Genomic DNA, 20,855 nt, shown 5'->3' with positions numbered 1-20,855 from the left:
ATTACCAACATCATAATTACGTTCTGACGGCGATAAGCGATGAGAGATAAACGCGCAAGGATGGACCTTGCCGTCAGAGAGGGAGCGCTGAGAAAGAATGGCTCCCACGCCCACCTCTGACGCGTCAACCTCAACAACAAACTGTCGAGAGATGTCAGGTGTAACAAGAATAGGTGCGGATGTAAAACGATTCTTGAGAAGATCAAAAGCTCCCTGGGCGGAAACGGACCACTTAAAGCACGTCTTAACAGAAGTAAGGGCTGTGAGGGGAGCTGCCACCTGACCGAAATTACGGATGAAACGACGATAGAAATTCGCGAAGCCAAGAAAGCGCTGCAGCTCGACGCGTGACTTAGGAACGGGCCAATCAATGACAGCCTGGACCTTAGCGGGATCCATCTTAATGCCCTCAGCGGAAATAACGGAACCGAGAAAAGGAACAGAGGAGGCATGAAAAGTGCACTTCTCAGCCTTCACATAAAGACAGTTCTCCAAAAGGCGCTGGAGGACGCGGCCGCACGTGCTGAACATGAATCGGGAGAGACGGTGAAAAAATCAGGATATCGTCCATGTAAACGAAAAACAAAAATGTTCAGCATGTCTCAGGACGTCGTTAACTAGTGCCTGAAAGACAGCTGGAGCGTTAACGAGGCCGAAAGGAAGAACCCGGTATTCAAAGTGCCCTAACGGAGTGTTAAACGCCGTCTTCCACTCGTCCCCCCCTCCCTGATGCGCACGAGATGGTAGGCGTTACGAAGGTCCAATTTGGTGAAAAACCTGGCTCCCTGCAGGATCTCGAAGGCTGAAGACATAAGAGGAAGCGGATAACGATTCTTAACTGTTATGTCATTCAGCCCTCGATAATCCACGCATGGGCGCAGGGACCCGTCCTTCTTCTGAACAAAAAAACCCCGCTCCGGCGGGAGAGGAGGAGGAGACTATGGTACCGGCGTCGAGCGATACAGACAAATAATCCTCGAGAGCCTTACGTTCGGGAGCCGACAGAGAGTATAATCTACCCCGGGGGAGTAGTTCCCGGAAGGAGATCAATACTACAGTCATACGACCGGTGTGGAGGGAGAGAAGTGGCCTTGGAACGACTGAACACCGTGCGCAGATCGTGATACTCCTCCGGCACCCCTGTCAAATCGTCCTGTGAAGAAGAGACAGAGGAAACAGGAGGGATAGCAGACATTAAACAGGTCACATGACAAGAAACATTCCAGGATAGGATAGTATTACTAGACCAATTAATAGAAGGGTTATGGCGCACTAGCCAGGGATGACCCAAAACAACAGGTGTAAAAGGTGAACGAAAAATTAAAAAAGAAATGGTTTCGCTATGATTACCAGAGACAGTGAGGGTTAAAGGCAGCGTCTCACGCTGAATCTTGGGGAGAGAACTACCATCTAAAGCGAACAAGGCCGTGGGCTCCCTAACTGTCTGAGAGGAATGTCATGTTCCCGAGCCCAGGTCTCGTCCATAAAACAGCCCTCCGCCCCAGAGTCTATCAAGGCACTGCAGGAAGCAGATGAACCGGGCCAGCGGAGATGGACCGGAAAGGTAGTGCAGGATCTTGAAGGAGAGACCTGAGTAGTTGCGCTCACCAGTAGCCCTCCTCTTACTGATGAGCTCTGGCTTTTACTGGGCATGAGGTGACAAAATGACCAGCGGAGCCGCAGTAGAGACAGAGGCGGTTGGTGATTCTCCGTTCCTTCTCTTTGGCCGAGATGCGGATACCCCCCAGCTGCATAGGCTCAGCATCCGAGCCGGCGGAGGAGGGTGGCAGTGATGCGGCAGGTGGCAGTGATGTGGAGAGGGGAGCAACGGAGAACGCGAACTCCTTTCCACGAGCTCGGCGACGAAGATCAAACCGTCGCTCTATGCGAATAGCGAGAGCTATTAAGGAGTCCAGACTGGAAGGAACCTCCCGGGAGAGGATCTCATCCTTAACCTCGGCGAGGAGACCCTCCAGAAAACGAGCAAGCAAAGCCGGCTCGTTCCAGTCACTAGAGGCAGCGAGAGTGCGAAACTCAATAGAATAATCCGTTATGGATCGATTCCCCTGACATAGGGAAGACAGGGCCCTGGAAGCCTCCTCCCCAAAAACAGAACGGTCAAAAACCCGTATCATCTCCTCCTTAAAGTCCTGATACTGGTTAATACACTCAGCCCTCGCCTCCCAGATTGCCGTGCCCCACTCACGCGCCCGTCCGGTAAGGAGAGAAATGACGTAGGCGATGCGGGCTGTGCTCCTGGAGTAAGTGTTGGGCTGGAGAGAGAACACCACATCACACTGAGTGAGGAATGAGCGGCACTCAGTGGGCTCCCCAGAGTAACACGGCGGGTTATTGATCCTGGGCTCCGGAGACTCGGAACCCCTGGAAGTGGGCGGTGGATCGAGGTGGAGTTGGTGAACCTGTCTTGTGAGGTCGGAGACTTGGACGGCCAGGGTCTCAACGGCATGTCGAGCAGCAGACAATTCCTCCTCGTGTCTGCCTAGCATCGCTCCCTGGATCTCGACGGCGGAGTGAAAAGGGTCCGGAGCCGCTGGGTCCATTCTTGGTCAGATTCTTCTGTTATGTACTTGAGTGAAGACCCAAATGTTATGTACTTGAGTGAAGACCCAAAAGCGGTTTTAACAGAAAACAGAGTTCTTTAATGAAAAACAGGAATGGCATAAATCCTCTTCCAACGCAGTCAATGGAACAAAAAGAACGTTAGTATAATGCAGGATGCACCTGCCAGGCAGACTCCGACAGGATAGGACAAGGTGGAAGCAAACGAGACGACAGCTTGCTTCTGGCATCAAAAACACAAACAAGAATCAGACACTGAAAGTAGCAGGAACAGAGAGAGAAATAGAGACCTAATCAGAGGGGGAAGAGAGAACAGGTGTGAAAGAGTGAATGAGCTAGTTAGGGGAGATGTAGAACAGCTGAAGAATGAGAGACAGAGAAGGTAACCTAAAAAGACCAGCAGAGAGAGACAGAGTGAAGAGAAAGGACAGGAACAGACATAACAAGACATGACACCAAAAGCGGTTTTAACAGAAAACAGAGTTCTTTTAATGAAAAAACAGAAATGGCATAGATCCTCTTCAGACGTTGTCAATGGAACAAAAGATAGTTAGTAGAGTGCAGGATGCACCTGCCAGGCAGACTCCGACAGGATAGGACAAGGTGGAAGCAAACGAGACGATAACTTGCATCTGACATGAAAAACACAAACAAGAATCTGACACCGAAAGTAGCAGGAACAGAGAGAGAAATAGAGACCTAATCAGAGGGAAAAGAGGGAACAAGTGGGGAAAGGGTGAATGAGCTAGTTAGGGGAGATGTGGAACAGCTGGAGAAGGGGAGAAAGAGAAGGTAACCTAATAAGACCAGCAGAGAGAGACAGAGTGAAGAGAAAGGACAGGAACAGACATAATAAGACATGACAGTAAGGGATTGTACACCTATTGTTTTGACCTTGTGTCCTGAGTGTTCCTCACTGCTAACTAATGATCTACACTAAATTAGGCCTGACCAAGCCACAATACTAACAAGATGGAAAATGAGAACATTTGCAGATTAGACTGTTTGTTTTTACTTCGAGGATGACTGATAACTCATCTGGTATAAGGTTTCGGGGCATTGGGATAAATGGATCTGTAAAAACAAGGACTGACTCAGCAAGTGGATCTGTGAATAACTATACATCCAATAGTAGACCTAGTAGTACTGCCACCTGGAGTTGTCATTGTAAATTTAGCTGGTTATGTTGAAATAAAGACATGGTTATGAAGTTGCTTTAGAATTATACTATCCCAAAGGTTGACCATTACTTTATTTGATTGCAATTATCCAGCAAATTGTAAAAAGATAGGTATGGGTGTCTCACATGATTGATTTTTATCCCATTTCCTCAGCTCTACCTTTTAAAAGCAGGCAGATATCCATTCACAAATCAGTATTGTCGCACTTTTTTTCCAGCATGTTCTTTGAACTCTATGCTTGACTGTGAACAGCTGTTCAGAAAAGGTGCCCCCTATTGTACATTTAAATCTTTGTCGCACTGTATGTTGAAAGCCTTTGTTCACACACAGTACAATGAGTGTTTCAGAGTTTGGGAATATGTCTGGTCAGCCCATTCTCTCCTCATCCAGCTCAATAGACTCCATAACGTCCAGCAACCATCTCCCACATCAAATATAGTTATGCAGATTGCTTGCTTTGGCATTTTTCCAGATTTGGATAGGAAAGAAAGACATTTTCCTAAGGTACGTTCCTCCAGAAATCATTTATTAGGATCTGTATGTGTCATGCGGACATTTTCAGCTGTTTTTGCATTTTGGCAATGACAGTGTTTTCCTTTTCACCATGGACTGTTGTTGAATAGGTTGAGTGGAGGGGTAGGGTACATTTACAAAGTGTACATTTATTCAATTAGTGAGGTATTATTATTAGTTATGTAGTTTGTGTCTGTCAGTATTATGGAGAGTGTAACGTACTTTTCATTTTCTCTTTCTACTTCATAATCATTTAAATTAAGCATTTTTTCCATAGTATTTAGAATAACCAAGATCACTAATTTAAACAACACAGTTGAAGTCAGAAGTTTACATACACTAATGTTGGAGTCATTAAAACTCATTTTTCAACCACACCACAAATATCTTGTTAACAAACTGTAGTTTTGGCAAGTCGGTTAGGACATCTACTTTGTGCATGACACATGTAATTGTTCCAAAAATGGTTTAATAACAGATTATTTAACTTATAAATCACTGTATCACAATTCCAGTGGGTCAGAAGTTCACATACACTAAGTTCACAGTGCCTTTAAACAGCTTGGAAAATTCCAGAAAATGATGTCATGGCTTTAGAAGCTTCTGATAGACTAATTGAGATCATTTGAGTCAATTGGAGGTGTACCTGTGGATGTATTTCAAGGCCTACCTTTAAACTCAGTGCCTCTTTGCTTGACATCATGAGAAAATCAAAAGAAATCAGCCAAGACCTCAGAAAAAAAGATTGTAGACCTCCACCAGTCTGGATCATTCTTGGGAGCAATTTCCAAACACCTGAAGACGTATAAACACCATGGGACCACGCAGCCATCATACCGCTCAGGAAGGAGACCCGTTCTGTCTCCTAGAGATGAACGTACTTTGGTGCGAAAAGTGCAAATTAATCCCAGAAAAACAGCAAAGAATCTTGTGAAGATGCCGGTTGGAAACCGGTACAAAAGTATCTATATCCACAGTAAAACGAGTCCTATACCGACCCAACCTGAAAGGCCGCTCAGCAAGGATGAAGCCACTGCTCCAAAACCGCCATAAAAAAGCCAGACTACGGTCGGCAACTGCACATGGGGACAAAGATCGTACTTTTTGGAGAAAATCCTCTGGACTGATAAAACTGTTTGGCCATCATGACCATCGTTATGTTTGGAGGAAAAAGGGGGATGCTTGCAAGCCGAAGAACACGATCCCAACCGTGAAGCACGGGGGTGGCAGCATCATGTTGTGGAGGTGCTTTGCTGCAGGAGGGACTGGTGCACTTCACAAAATAGATGGCATCATGAGGGAGGAAAATTATGTGAATATATTGAAGCTACAACTCAAGACATCAGTCAGGAAGTTAAAGCTTGGTCGCAAATGGGTCTTCCAAATGGACAATGACCCCCAAGCGTACTTCCAAAGTTGTGGCAAAATGGCTTAAGGACAACAAAGTCAAGGTATTGGAGTGGCCATCACAAAGACCTGACCTCAAGCCTCTAGAACATTCATGGGCAGAACTGAAAAAAGAGTGTGTGATTAAAGAGGCCTACAAACCTGATTCAGTTACACCAGCTCTGTCAGGAGGAATGAGCCAAAATTCACCCAATTTATTGTGGGTTTGACCCAAGTTAAACAATTTAAATGCAACGCTACCAAATACTAATTGAGTGTATGTAAACCTCTGACCCACTGGGAATGTGAGGAAAGAAATAAAAGCCGAAATAAATCATTCTCTCTACGATTATTCTGACATTTCACATTCTTAAAGTAAAGTGGTGATCCTAACTGACCTAAGAAAAGGAATTTTTACTAGGATTAAATGTCAGGAATTGTGAAACTGAGTTTAAATGTATTTGGCTAAGGTGTATGTTCCGACTTCAACTGTAGATAAAACCAAAAACATCGACATAACACATAGAGAAAGGCTCAAACATAGTTTGTAAACAGTTCTTCTTTTTATTTGTAAATAAACTCTGTGTTCACATAAAGACACTAATCTGTATCAAAGGGAAAGTACAAAAAGCCGACATGAAAAGAAAATTCAGCTAAGTATTTTGAGGCTCCTCTATGGATGTTGATGTGTTTTCTGTGTTTTCTGTGTTTTCTGGCTTCATGGTTCTGTTGACTGAGCATGAGCCCATCCTGCAATAGACACTATATTTTCATTAGTGAGACTAACATGTATTGATGGATCACTTATTAAAAGATCTTGATAAAGTACAAGGAAATAAGACAGTGTTGCAGATGAGCAGGCTCCATCGATGTCTCACTCCTTCAAAAGATTCATGATGTAGCATTAATATTGAGTTGTCTGCGGGGCATAATTCTGTTGTAGTGTGATGGGTTCAACACACCATAGGCCTGCTGCTGTTTACTCTTCATCTGTGTTCCCCCAGGTTAAGAAATGGGAGACTGGTCCATTCTTGGCCGCTTCCTAACGGAGGTGCAGAACCACTCCACGGTGATCGGCAAGATCTGGCTGACCATGCTGCTTATATTCCGCATCCTACTGGTGACCCTGGTAGGGGACGCGGTGTACAGCGATGAGCAGTCTAAGTTCACCTGCAACACCCTGCAGCCTGGTTGCAACAACGTCTGCTATGACACCTTCGCACCTGTCTCACACCTGCGCTTCTGGGTCTTCCAGATCGTACTAGTCTCCACACCGTCCATCTTCTACGTTGTCTACGTGTTGCACAAGATCGCCAAGGATGAGAAGTTAGAGATTGAGAAGATCCAGGTGGTCACCAAACACCCTCCTGCATGTGAAAGGCTCAAACATGTGGGGTTGGAGGGTGGGGAAGCCGTGGGGGCCAGCAGCCCCTCCTTCAACCCCCACTATGAGGAGGAGTGGGGCGCCCGGGAAGGGGAGTGTGTGGAGCAAAGCCTGCTGGAGGAGGACTTGAGGGAGGTGGGGGAGGACCCCACAGAGCTGTCCAGCCAGGTACTACTGACCTACATCATCCACGTGGTGCTGCGCTCTATCATGGAGATAGCCTTCCTGGTGGGCCAGTACTACTTGTTTGGCTTTGAAGTGCCTCACCTGTTCCGCTGTGAGACCTACCCCTGTCCCAACCGGACTGACTGCTTCGTGTCTCGTGCCACGGAAAAGACCATCTTCCTCAACTTCATGTTCAGCATCAGCCTGGGATGCTTCATCCTGAATATTGTGGAGCTGCACTACCTGGGCTGGGTCTATATTTTCCATGTGTTGTGCTCGGCCTGCTCCACATGTTGCGAGCCAGAGAGGGACCCTGTGGAACGCGTGAACCTGTATCACAACCACAACCCTCTGCTGCTGCAGCTCAAACACTCCCTACGAGGCAGGGTGGTCCTGCAGACCCCCCCTCCCATGTCCCAGGAGAAGAGCAGTGGCATCTTGTCAACCCACACCCCTGCCATCTCCTTTGAGACGGACTCCACAGTAGAGTGCACCTCCAAGAGGAGCCCAGATGAGAAAGAACGCACTAAGGCCAAACTGGTCAACATGTCCAAAACAGGCAGAGGCAAGAAGTCCTGGCTGTGAACTATCAATCTGTCCTTTCCTTTAAATACTCTTCCTTTGCTTCCTCCTCTGATTGCATTTGTTCATCTGATGATTGATTTCATTTGTTTACAGTAAGACAGAGTACAACAGTCTTTTGAGTCTTTTGCAGTTAATCTTAAGAAATTCCCATAGCACACAACAGAGGAGAACCTATAGTATGCAAAAGCATACAGACAACATGCTCACATTTCTGTGTACAGGGCTGGACCCAAGCCTTCAGGGGGCCCTTAGCGAGATTTGATTAAAATTTTTTGCCAGAGAAGTGGGGTGGCCCACTAACCACATCCTGCTTAGGGTCCCCAAAAGGCTAGGGCTGGCCCTGTGCAAACAGAAATGTGAGTACATACAGTCTGTGTGCTTTCGCATACTATGGGTTCTCCACCTTTGCTTGCTATGGGAAAAATGTATGTTTAAAAGTTAATTTCCTGCAATTCTACACATTTTACCTTAGGGAGTAGGGAAATGTTACAGTTTTAAAGCAAGCTTTCTGCAATTCTACACATTTTACTTTAGGGAGTAGGGAATGTTACAGTTTTAAAGCAAGCTTTCTGCAATTCTACACATTTTACTTTAGGGAGTAGGGAAATATTACAGTTTTAAAGCAAGCTTTCTGCAATTCTACACATTTTGTCAATACTTGACATGTTAATGATATCTGAATGAGAGGGACCCCAGGATCAATGAGGTTCCCCCTGGAGGTCACGGTCCCTGGGCACCTGCTCTGCATGCCCGGTCAGTATTTGGCCATGATTATTACATGTTTAGATAACTGGCTAGAATAACTTACTAATCAAAAATTGTTAGCTGACATGGCTAATTGAGTGACTTTCAGTGACTGATAGAACAAGAGAAAATCTTCTGATGCACAGCCAAAATTCTAAATTGCACCTTGTGTACTCTACTACTCTAACTAAAAGAAAATGTGCTGCTTATGCCTGGAGTGTACACGGGTACAAATGCAACCACCGTGGTAACTATTCATATAACATCTATAATATAACCAATGATATGGTTTCAAAAGGAAATAACACCTGCCACTATTACAACATATTCAGTGCATTCGGAAAGTATTCAGACCCCTCGACTTTTCTCACATTTTGTTACGTTACAGCCTTATCCTAAAATGATCCTTAACCTATTTTTTTCATCAATCTACACACAATATCCAATAATGACAAAGCAAAAACAGGTTAAGAAATTCCTGCAAATGTACAAAAAAAACTCAAACTGAAATATCACATTTACATAAGTGTTCAGACCATTTACTCAGTACTTTGTTGTAGCAGCTTTGGCAGGGATGACAGCCTCAAGCTTTCTTGGGTATGACGCTAGAAGCTCGGTAAACCTGTATTTGGGGAGTTTCTCACGTTCTTCTCTGCAGATCCTCTCAAGCTCTGTCAGGTTGGATGGGGAGTATCGCTGCACAGCCATTTTCAGGTCTCTCCAGAGATGTTTGATTGGGTTGAGTGGCTGGGCCACTCAAGCACATTCAGAGACTTGTCCCGAAGCCACTTCTGCATTGTCTTGACTGTGTGCTTAGGGGTGTTGTCCTATTGGAAGGTGAACCTTCGCCCCAGTCCAAGGTCCTGAGTGCTCTGTAGCAGGTTTTCATCAAGGCTCTTTCCCTCGATCCTGACTAGTCTCCCAGTCCCTGCCGCTGAAAAACATGCCCACAGCATGTTGCAGCAACCACCATGCTTCACCGTAGGGATGGTGCCAGGTTTCCTCCAGATGTGACGCTTCGCTTTCAGGGTTCAGAGTTCAATCTTGATTTCATCAGACCAGATTATCTTGTTTCTCATGAGTCCTTTAGGTTCCTTTCGGCAAACTCCAAGCGGGCTGTCATGTGTCTTTTACTGAGGAGTGGCTTCCTTCTGGCCACTCTACAATAAAGGCCTGATTGGTGGAGTGCTGCAGTGATGATTGTCTTTCCACAGAAGAACTCTGGAGCTCTATCAAAGTGACCATCCATCGGGTTCTTGGTCACCCCCCTGACCAAGACCCTTCTCCCCCGATTGCTAAGTTTGGCAGGGCAGCCTAAGAATAGTCTTGGTGGTTCCAAACTTCATATCTCGGAGTTCTAGGAATAATTCCTTCAACCTCATGGCTTGGTTTTTGCTCTGACATGCACTGTCAACTGTGGGACCTTATATAGACAGGTGTGTGCCTTTCCAAATCATGTCCAATCAATTGAATTTAACACAAGTGGACTCCAATCAAGTTGTAGAAACATTTCAAGTATGATCAATGGAAACAGGATGCACCTGAGCTAATTTTCGAGTCTCACAGGAAAGGGTCTGAATACCTATACAAATAATGTATTTCTGTATTTAAAAAAAAACTTTTTTCGCTTTGTCATTATGGGGTATTGTGTGTAGATTGATGAGGAAAACATTTAATTTAATCCATTTGAGAATAAGGCTGTAACGAAACAAAATGTGAAAGAAGTCAAGGGGTCTGAATACTTTCCCGAATGCACTGTACAATAAACAAATTATTTTGACCATTTATCAAGCTATTATTCTAAATGTTTTTGGGGGCATTATAAAATGATTTTCTCAGTACCATACCAGTTTTACCTCATGTTAGAATCTAGTGATTCTGAGAGAAAATTGCCCTTTTCCTCTTGATTAGAAGATGACTTGAGTAACTTTAACGAGGTATCTTTTGAGCAACCGAGTACTGTTTTTTGATGAGAATGTGCTCACTCGGACTGTGTTCACATGAAAAACAATAAGAAAAACAAAATTGCCCAAAATTCCATTAGGGAAGGAGAGCATCTGTAGTGAACTAGTTGTGAACTTCGTAGCAAAGTATGTATCAAGAATGCACTGTTGAGCAATGAGCCCATTTCAGAACCAAGCACTAACTTTAGATGCCTTGGTTTGGTAAATTGGATCTCCAGAAAAACAATGTCATACATTTTTGTAGATCACTGAATTAAAATGATTCCAAAATTAACAGTGGATACTATTGTGTTTTGTTCCATGTAGCCTATGAAAAGAAACATATCATCGAAACAGGCAAAGAATAAAGGAGATATGCTACACCTACATCTGAACTCTAACCAAGTAAAGTAGGACAGCTGTTAAAGGGATAGTTCACCCAAATTATAAATTATCACATTGGTTTCTTTACACTGTAAACAGATACTGGACAAGATATTTCAGCAATCCATGCTTTGTTTTTTTCCCCTTGCATGGCTTCTAAATGCTAACGTTTTAACATTTGTAACACAAATCCCATTCAAGTCATGGGACCGATATTAGCATTTTCCGTGCATCATGTCCAAATCATCCAAAAGTATCTGAAATTGTTAGTAAAGCTCCAGAAAGTCACTTAAAGATGATTTGAACACGATGCGTGACAAATATTGGTCCCATGACTCGAATGAGATTTGTTCCACAGATGCATTTGGTGCCAAGGAAATGAACCCGAAGCATGGATTGCTGTCATACCTTGTTCAAGGACTGCTTACAGCTCGTGTCAAACTCATTCCACCGAGGGTCGAATGTCTGCATGTTTTTGCTCCACCCTTGTATTGGATTGTTGAATTAAGGTCACCAATGAGTAAGGAACTCCCCTCACCTGGTTGTCTAGGTCTTAATTGAAAGAAAAAAACACAAACACACAGACACTCAGTCCTCTGTGGAATGAGTTGGACACCCCTGGCTTAGAGGCTAAGGAAACTGAAGTGTTATTTTGTCATTTGTGTTAACTATCCCTTTAAATGATGAACAGTGAGGGACTATGCTTTTCTGAAATGCCTTTATCATGGTCCTTTGTATATGACGAACCACATGCCATTCAACGTTAGTCCAGATGAGGATTGTATTTTTTTTAAACACACTTGATTTGTTTTCCTAAATGGTCATGTAAGATATAAACTCAGCAAAACAAGAAATTTCCCTTTTTCAGGACCTTGTCGTTCAAAGAAAATTAGTAAAAATCCAAATAACTTCACAGATCTTTATTGTAAAGGGTTTAAACACTGTTTCCCATGCTTGTTCAATGAACCATTAACAATTAATAAACATTAATTGAGTGACTTTCAGTGACTGATATAACAAGAGAAAAACTCCTGGTGCACAGCCAAATTTCGAAATTGCATCTAGAACGTCATTAAGACACTACAGTTTACAGATGGTAGGCAATTAAGGTCACGGTTATGAAAGCTTAAGACACTAAAGAGGCCTTTCTACTGACTCTGAAAAACACCAAAAGAAAGATGCCCAGGGTCCCTCCTCATCTGCATGAAGGGCAATGAATTGCAATGTCCATACTGTGAGATACCTAAGACAGCGCAACAGGGAGACAGGATGGACAGCTGATCGTCCTCGCAGTGGCAGACCACGTGAAACAACACCTGCACAGGATCGGTACATCCGAACATCACACCTTCGGGACAGGTACAGGACTGCAACAACAACTGCCTGAGTTACACCAGGAACGCACAATCCCTCCATCAGTGCTCAGACTGTCTGCAATAGGCTGAGAGGTGCTGGACTGAGGGCTTGTAGGCCTGTTGTAAGGCAGGTCCTCACCAGACATCACCGGTAACAACGTCGCCTATGGGCACAAACCCACCGTCGCTGGACCAGACAGGACAGGCAAAAAGTGCTCTTCACTGACGAGTCATGGTTTTGTCTCACCAGGGGTGATGGTCGGATTTGTGTTTATCATCAAAGGACTGAGCGTTACACTGAGGCCTGTACTCTGGAGCTGGATCGATTTGGAGGTGGAGGGTCCGTCATGGTCTGGGGCGTGAGTCAAAGCATCATCGGACTGAGCTTATTGTCATTGCAGGTGATCTCAATGTTGTGCTTTACAGGGAAGACATCCTCCTCCCTCATATGGTACCCTTCCTGCAGGCTCATCCTGACATGACCCTCCAGCATGACAATGCCACCAGCCATACTGCTTGTTCTGTGCGTGATTTCCTGCAAGACAGGAATATCAGTGTTCTGCCATGGCCAGCGAAGAGCCCGGATCTCAATCCCATTGAGCACTTCTGGGACCTGTTGGATCGGAGGGTGAGGGCTAGGGCCATTCCCCCCAGAAATGTCCGGGAACTTGCAGGTGCCTTGGTGGAAGAGGTGGGTAACATCTCACAGCAAGAACTGGCAAATCTGGTGCAGTCCATGAGGAGGAGATACACTGCAGTACTTAATGCAGCTGGTGGCCACACCAAATACTGACTGTTACTTTTGATTTGGAACCCCCCCTTTGTTCAGGGGCACATTATTAAATTTCTGTTAGTCACATGTCTGTGGAACGTGTTCAGTTTATGTCTTAGTTGTTGAATCATATGTTCATACAAATATTTACACATGTTAAGTTTGCTGAAAATAAACGCAGTTGACAGTGGGAGGATTTTCTTTTTTTGTTGAGTTTAACTTTCCAAACTTTTGTTTAATTGTTAATGATCCTACATAATATTTTCTCTCAAAAATGAGCCTGTTCAATTGGAAAACAAATGGACAAAGTTAGGATGTATGGCTACAATAGCCTAGGCCAGGCCTATAGACTAGGCTACTTTTGACATTATTATTTATATGAAATTACAGACAATAGCCTGTATCAGTAGCCTACAGTAGGGACCTATAACCTACTAAGATAATCTATATTTTTTGCACACAATCATTCGATGCCGGGCTCTCGAACCCTATTCCTGGAGAGATACAATACTGTAGGTTTTCACTCCTGGTTCATTACAACTGGGTTTGGAGCAAAAACCCACATCAGCTGTAGCTCTTCAGGAACAGGGTTGTTCTAAAGTTCGCTAAATGCACAGATTAGTCAACAGACTACTTCCACACTGTTTCCCAATCAGTCTATGATCCCTCCCATCTTTTTTTCGCTGGGCTGAGGCTCGGTCTCTATATGTCCTCAAATCAGCCAGGAGGGGTCACTGCGATCCGGCTGACGGTAACTATTGCTTTAAAAGACTGGACTTCTCGACTGCCCTGCATCGACACTACAGTAAACTGGTGAAAAGCTACTGACAATCTCGCGCAACACTTCATCGGACAGTTCACCAACTTTAAACCTGCATATCACTGAGTGGTGAGTAACCTACAAGTCCCCTGATAAAATACATAAATAGACCTGGGTCTGTACATCTTTCCTCTCTCGATGAAACTGTTTGTCATCTGAAGCCACCGGTGTGATAATGAAGGCAAAGTAGCTTAATGTGAGCGCATTATGACCAAACTGTTACTAGTCGCGACAGTAACCTATCCACAGTAGTGGATACACGAGTAAACAGCTACAATGTATCAATTATGTTAGGGATATGTTTCAGGTGTAACCAAACTGGTCACATTGATTTACGTTAATGTCATTATTTCTCACTGTGGATAGTTATAGGGTAAGTGGCTCGCATACGCTATCGTATTGCAGACATTATAGGCTACTGTGATATTGCCGGTTTGTATTTAGTTTACATCCTTTAGTTTTTAGATTGTCTACTCAGTGTTTGCATGCATGTGCTTCTCAATGCAGTGCCATGCGGCACGAAACGCACGGGGAGGATCAGTAGCTTAGTTGATGTGTAACAGTGAGGCTGGAGTGAGGTGGTCAGGAAGGGAATGGCTCTTGAATCAGCAACCTGATTGGAAGATGATGATTCATACACATTTATAAATTGTTTCGCTGTGACAGCTAGCCATATTCTTTGGCTCCTCAGGACTGTCCTGGTGTAAAGGGGGTCTACTTCAGAAACACACAACTCCTACTGGTCTCTCTTCTTCGAGCACATTCGTTTTTAATGAAGGGTCCACAGGGACACACTCTCTTTGCATTATTAAGTGCCATATCCGTCCCACCAACAACCTGCCAAAATGTTACACAAGACATCAGCATATCAACTTCTTTAGGAAACCACATAATAATCTGCTTTAGAAAAGTGTCCTCTTAAATCCACATGTCAGTGCAGTGGTTTTGAGAAGTTTCACAGAGAGAAGAAGCAACATTGTTATTTAATGAAAGGCAGCCTCTAACACGTGATACCCTCACTACAACAAGTGTCAGGTTTCTTCTACCTAGCCCTTGGTGATTTTAAGTTAATTGACACATTGAAATGCATTGCTTTGTAAAGCTGACTCATACCCTTATGTTCTGGATAAACATGCATGACACATTATATTTCACAGGTTTCTTGCATGTCATGAGGGTTTGTCTTTAGCCATGGGCATGACACATGATCTGTAATGATATCTCATTGCCATTGTATTGAATGATTGTTGGATTATTGCCTGAGACTTAATTTATAGTCTCCTCTCTCCTCAGGGCCCCTCTGTTGATGACATTCCTAACTGTCACCTAGATGCTTCCATGACCAGGGTTGAAAGCCTGACCTGAAACCTCACTTGTGTATGGCACCCCCCTGGTTTAAACCTACACAAACCAACCTTGAGGGGGTTGCTATTTGGAGTTAAATATGTTTCATCTGATCAAGAAAGACAAGGAGGAGAGGAAGAAGGACAAAAAGGACAAAAAGGAGAGGATGTCCCAGGCAGAGCTGAATAGTCTGGAGGAAACGAGCCAGCGGCGGGGCTTCTTCAACCTCCACCGAGGAGGCTCTAAGCGGGACAACAAAGGCAAGCTGGAGATCTCCAGCCCCATCCCTATTAAGGTAGCCAGCAACACAGAGCTCAGCCTTACTGATCTAGATGCTGATCGCTTCAGCAGCCGTGGCAGCATGGTCCTGGACTTGGGCCAGATGAGTGCCGCCAGCTCCAGTGATGACATCAAGGGGGAGTGGGGACAGGATCCCTGTCGCACCTCTGTTAAGGAGCGAGCGGCAAAGTTCGGCAGCCTGGCAAAGCAGAACTCCCAGGTGGGCCAGGTCGTGAAGTGCTTTTCCTCCCATAAAAACAAAGAGGAGAGTGTCTCTGAGGCCTCCACACCAAGCTCAACACAACCATCTCCCCAGATAGAGAACAAGGTGTTTGACCACCACAGACATGACTCCCATCTGCATCTCCAGGGCCACGGCAGGGCTGGGAAGAGGGTTCATATCCCAGAGGTGGTGGAGAAGACCTTCCCGGCAGACCTGCAGCTGCCTGGAGTCTTGGCGCTGCCCATGCCCGAGACCAGGGAACTGGAGCTACAGCGCCGCAACACAGGAGACTTTGGCTTCTCCTTGCGCCGCACAACCATGTTGGACCAGCAGCCTGATGGTGGGGCCTACCGCCGCGTGGTTCACTTTGCTGAGCCTGGAGCCGGGACCAAGGACCTGGCGCTGGGGCTGGTGCCTGGAGACAGGTTGGTTGAGATCAACGGGCACAACGTGGAGAGTAAGAGCCGGGACGAGATCGTGGAGAAGATCCGTCAGTCTGGGGACTCTGTGAGGCTGAAGGTGCAGCCCATTGTGGAGCTGAGTGAGCTGAGTCGCTGCTGGCTGAGGAACAACAGAGAGGCCTACGACGTAAGTACCTAATTTAGCAGGATTGTTCAACATGATCAACAATGTTATAGCAGTCCATTTGAAGAACCAGCCTGACTGAGCTGCTGTTTCTCTGTGCGATTCATGTTGCTGAGATATTTCCAGTAGTAGATTACACATATCAGTGGTGTCTTTGCTGATGATGATGTCATCGAGAGAATTTGTTAAGGTTCTGTTGGGAAAGGATGGTTCCTTCCGAATGATTGTGGGTTTTTAATTATCTTACAGATTGACTACTGCACATGTTACATACTTTTATCAGATGCTTGCCTCGTATGTAACCACACATCTACATGGTTCCACATTCACGTCACAGAGAGGGTGAATGCCGGGTGTGAGGAGATGCCTCCTTTGGAGAGGCTTGATGACCCTGTTCTGTGTGCACTGTACAGTGTATGTAACCCCCCCCCCCTTGACACCAAACAAAGGAGAGTTGGAGAGGAGTTTTGTAGGACAATAGCACAATGGCCATATGCTCTTGAAATGACAAGTCAAGGGCCAGTTTTCTGTAAAATCTCATGACATAAGTTTTTGGTTCCAAGTTGCACTGCAGTAGTTAAAAGAAGCATATTGTTATAGTTTTCATCATGATTTTATGGACTTTTGGTCATTACTATATGTCTATTTTACAGTGTGTTAGTTTGTCAATTGGAAGTGTGGATACAAGATCTGTTCCGAACCTCCCACTTCTAACCTTTCAACCCCACGCACACTCCCATGTTCATGTGTAGCAGTTCTTTCTACTGTTATATCTCTGGCAGGACTCGTCTGTCACTTCTGCAGCAGAATATCAATATTCTCTTTTCATTTCTCCTTATTAGGGCCTATTCTCAAAGATCATTCTAAAATAAAGCAGTGGCTATTGCATGCCCATTTGTCCTGTAGAGATTTAGGGACATCACAAACTCAAGTAAGGACCTTGCAGATTCTTTGCTGCTTTGTTCCATAAACAAACGCAGCGGTGGCAGGGCTTCAGCAGGAGTTTGAGTGAAGGGTAAAGGCCTGTGAAAGCTGGTCATCACTCAAGTCTCCAGACAAGATGAATAGGAGGAGGGTCTCTATGCCTTTGCCACTCCCTCGACTGAGTATAAGTCTGTATCCTGGTTCACTGCTGCAAGGGTGATTCTGAGGATCTACACATGTGTACCCAGATCGCACACACCCCCTGCTGGGCCAAGTGAGTGGGTATGTCAGTTATGAAGCTTAGTACCTACCACCCAGCAGGCCTATGGCTTATAGTTACAGATGTCCCACTGACTCAGGCTCCAGAGAGAGCACTGACTGGGGTGTTATTGGCAGGTTCAATACACCAAGCAGGTCTGGGAGAAATAGGAGAAAGCATCTGAGCGAGTGAAACAGCGCCCCTCTGTCTCCATGTGTAGGTCATCTATCTGATGATGTCTGCTCCAAACCAGTATGCATTGTTGCCACCCGTAGCATTGTAGGCAAGGGAAGCCAGTGAGGATCTGGCCTCCCATGACAAAAAAAAAGCATTAAAAAAAATTGCCATCGGCATTGAGCTGAACTGTGAATGGTCCTGGCGCACCAAAAAAACAAACAAATTTACTAAATTAGCCATGGATGGAGATAGGGAATTGGACTGGTGGATTTACTTAATTCTAGGATAACAAAAAATAAAAGCGTGTACTGTATGACTGAGTGATATACCGTTTCATCAACATGAGAGAGAGGAGGATGGCATTGGTGAGTCAACATGTTTTTCTACTTGCACTAACACACACACACACACACACACACACAAATCAGAACAATGGACAGCCACACATTCAGCTTACAATGATTGGACTAGATTGTTTTTGGTATCTTTTAGTTGTCAGTGTTTTAGACTAAGCAGAGGTGATGTGATGACGGTGAAATGGTGCTGGAATAGTGGAGGCAGCTCCTGTTTCTCTTGCAACTTGCAGTAACTCTCTGTGGTTCTAAAGCAATTGTTATTTAGTTTTCCAACAATATTGGAAACATTAACTTGCTAATGTTACTGTACATGCATTATGCTTTGTGGTCTTCACTGGACCGAGGTTCCTATCCCGTTCTGTGATAAAACAAAGTTTGGTTGAATTTATTCTGCTACTGTCTTATTGTCCCAGGCTTTTGGCATATATATCACAGTTGCAAGGCATATGAATTAACAGGTTATATATATTTTCTTGGGGGGGGGGGGGTTGTGGCTTGGCTTCCCCAGTGATTTTTACCCACGCACCGTTACAGGCATATCCATTTTTTAAATATTTGTATTGTGGACATTCTCCACTGTTCCTCTGGCCAGCTTTGGGTTTGTATTGAGATGTCATGGGAATGTGACTTTTTTTACAGATGGTTAAAGCATCTGGAGGGGAAATTTAACTGTGTTAATCAGAGTTTAGAATGGATTGGGTAGATGGATATCTGACTTCTGAAGAGAGGATCTTCTCTCTGGTTCCTGTTTTCTCGGTGGTTCCTGTTGTAGCTGGTGAACTTTAATCATCTGTAGCCACCAAGTTGTGTGCTTTAATTTACTTAATAATGTACAAGTCAACCAACTGAATAGTACCTGTTGCAATAGATATATAATTTGAGAGTATTTAGAGTATCAAAGTCCATTTCCTTATTTTTTGGCAAGGTGTGTGGAATATTGGCTTTCCGCCTGCATTGCCCAGTACTACAGTCTCTGAAGTCTAAATTAAAATAGTACTGCACAGAAAACGGCACTATCCATTTGACATCCCAATTCCTCAAAAGTAGTCAATAAGCTATTTAAAAAGAAATCAACACGGCTCAAAAAAAATAAAGGGAACACTAAAATAACACATCCTAGATCTGAATGAATGAAATATTATTATTAAATACTTTTTTCTTTACATAGTTGAGTGTGCTGACAACAAAATCACACACAAATTATCAATGGAAATCAAATTTATCAACCCATGGAGGACTGGATATGGAGTCACACTCAAAATTAAAGTGGAAATCCACACTACAGGCTGATCCAACTTTGATGTAATGTCCTTAAAACAAGTCAAAATGAGGCTCAGTAGTGTGTGTGGCCTCCACGTGCCTGTATGACCTCCCTACAACGCCTGGACATGCTCCTGATGAGGTGACGGATGGTCTCCTGAGGGATCTCCTCCCAGACCTGGACTAAAGCATCCGCCAACTCCTGGACAGTCTGTGGTGTAACGTGGCGTTGGTGGATGGAGCGAGACTTGATGTCCCAGATATGCTCAATTGGATTCAGGTCTGGGGAACGGGCGGGCCAGTCCATAGCATCAATGCCTTCCTCTTGCAGGAACTGCTGACACTCCAGCCACATGAGGTCAAGCATGGTCTTGCTTTAGGAGGAACCCAGGGCCAACCGCACCAGCATATGGTCTCACAAGGGGTCTGAGGATCTCATCTCGGTACCTAATGGCAGTCAGGCTACCTCTGGCGAGCACATGAAGGGCTGTGCGGCCCCCCCCCCAAAGAAATGCCACCCCACACCATGACTGACCCACCGCCAAACCGGTCATGCTGGAGGATGTTGCAGGCAGCAGAACGTTCTCCACAGCGTCTCCAGACTGTCACGTCTGTCACATGCTCAGTGTGAACCTGCTTTCATCTGTGAAGAGCACAGGGCGCCAGTGGCGAATTTGCCAATCTTGGTGTTCTCTGGCAAATGTCAAACGTCCTGCAGGGTGTTTGGCTGTAAGCATAACCCCCACCTGTGGACGTCGGGCCGTCATACCACCCTCATGGAGTCTGTTTCTGACAATTTGAGAAGACACATACACATTTGTGGCCTGCTGGAGGTCATTTTGCAGGGCTCTGGCAGTGCTCCTCCTTGCACAAAGGTAGAGGTAGCGGTCCTGCTGCTGGGTTGTTGCCCTCCTACAGCCTCCTCCACGTCTCCTGATGTACTGGCCTGTCTCCTGGTAGCGCCTCCATGCTCTGGACACTACGCTGACAGACACAGAAAACCTTCTTGCCACAGCTCGCATTGATGTGCCATCCTGGATGAGCTGCACTACCTGAGCCACTTGTGTGGGTTGTAGACTCCGTCTCATGCTACCACTAGAGTGAAAGCACCACCAGCATTCAAAAGTGACCAAAACATCAGCCAGGAAGCATAGGAACTGGTAAGTGGTCTGTGGTCCCCACCTGCAGAACAACTCCTTTATTGGGGGTGTCTTGCTAATTGCCTAGAATATCCACCTGTTGTCTATTCCATTTGCACAACAGCATGTGAAATTTATTGTCAATCAGTGTTGCTTCCTAAGTGGACAGTTTGATTCCACAGAAGTGTGATTGACTTGGAGTTACATTGTGTTGTTTAAGTGTTCCCTTTATTTTTTTGAGGTGTGTGTGTGTGTATATATATATTATTCTCTCTCTCTCTCTTTGGAGAAAGATTTGGTGTGGTCGATTTGAAAACTAGTGCCTTTCTCTTACAAGGATGGTAATAAACATTTCTATTTATTATGGATCCCCATTAGCTGCTGGCAGCAGATAATTTTGCCAGACCCCAGGAAGAGTAAGGCAGTTATACAATTTTAAATCATTACAACAGATTTCACAACACATGAAGTGTGTGCCCTCAGGCCCCTACTGTTTT

General features: G+C 44.9%; 2 protein-coding genes across 2 annotated transcripts in view; both read left to right on the top strand.

Moving 5' to 3' along the window:
- Positions 1-6,672: 6,672 nt before the first annotated feature.
- LOC135547947 (gap junction delta-2 protein-like) lies at positions 6,673-7,794 on the top strand. The gene has a single exon (XM_064977153.1). The coding sequence runs from the start codon at positions 6,673-6,675 to the stop codon at positions 7,792-7,794; it is 1,122 nt and encodes a 373-aa protein (XP_064833225.1).
- Positions 7,795-13,802: 6,008 nt separating this feature from the next.
- LOC135548385 (unconventional myosin-XVIIIa-like) overlaps positions 13,803-20,855 on the top strand; it is a 102,648-nt gene continuing 95,595 nt past the window's right edge. The window contains exons 1-2 of the mRNA XM_064977925.1: positions 13,803-13,881; positions 15,106-16,246. Of these exons, the coding sequence (XP_064833997.1) occupies positions 15,257-16,246 (990 nt within the window). The 5' untranslated portion in view covers positions 13,803-13,881; positions 15,106-15,256. The remainder of the gene's footprint in view (positions 13,882-15,105; positions 16,247-20,855) is intronic.

The sequence above is a fragment of the Oncorhynchus masou genome, chromosome 11 (assembly GCF_036934945.1).
Source record: "Oncorhynchus masou masou isolate Uvic2021 chromosome 11, UVic_Omas_1.1, whole genome shotgun sequence".
Taxonomy (NCBI): Eukaryota; Metazoa; Chordata; class Actinopteri; order Salmoniformes; family Salmonidae; genus Oncorhynchus; species Oncorhynchus masou.
Note: the sequence above shows the minus strand (reverse complement) of the source record. Positions and strands in the feature narration are given on the sequence as shown.

Coding starts and splice junctions, on each gene's coding strand:
- LOC135547947 (XM_064977153.1), top strand. CDS start 6,673: ATGGGAGACTGGTCCATTCTTGGCCGCTTCCTAACGGAGGTGCAGAAC.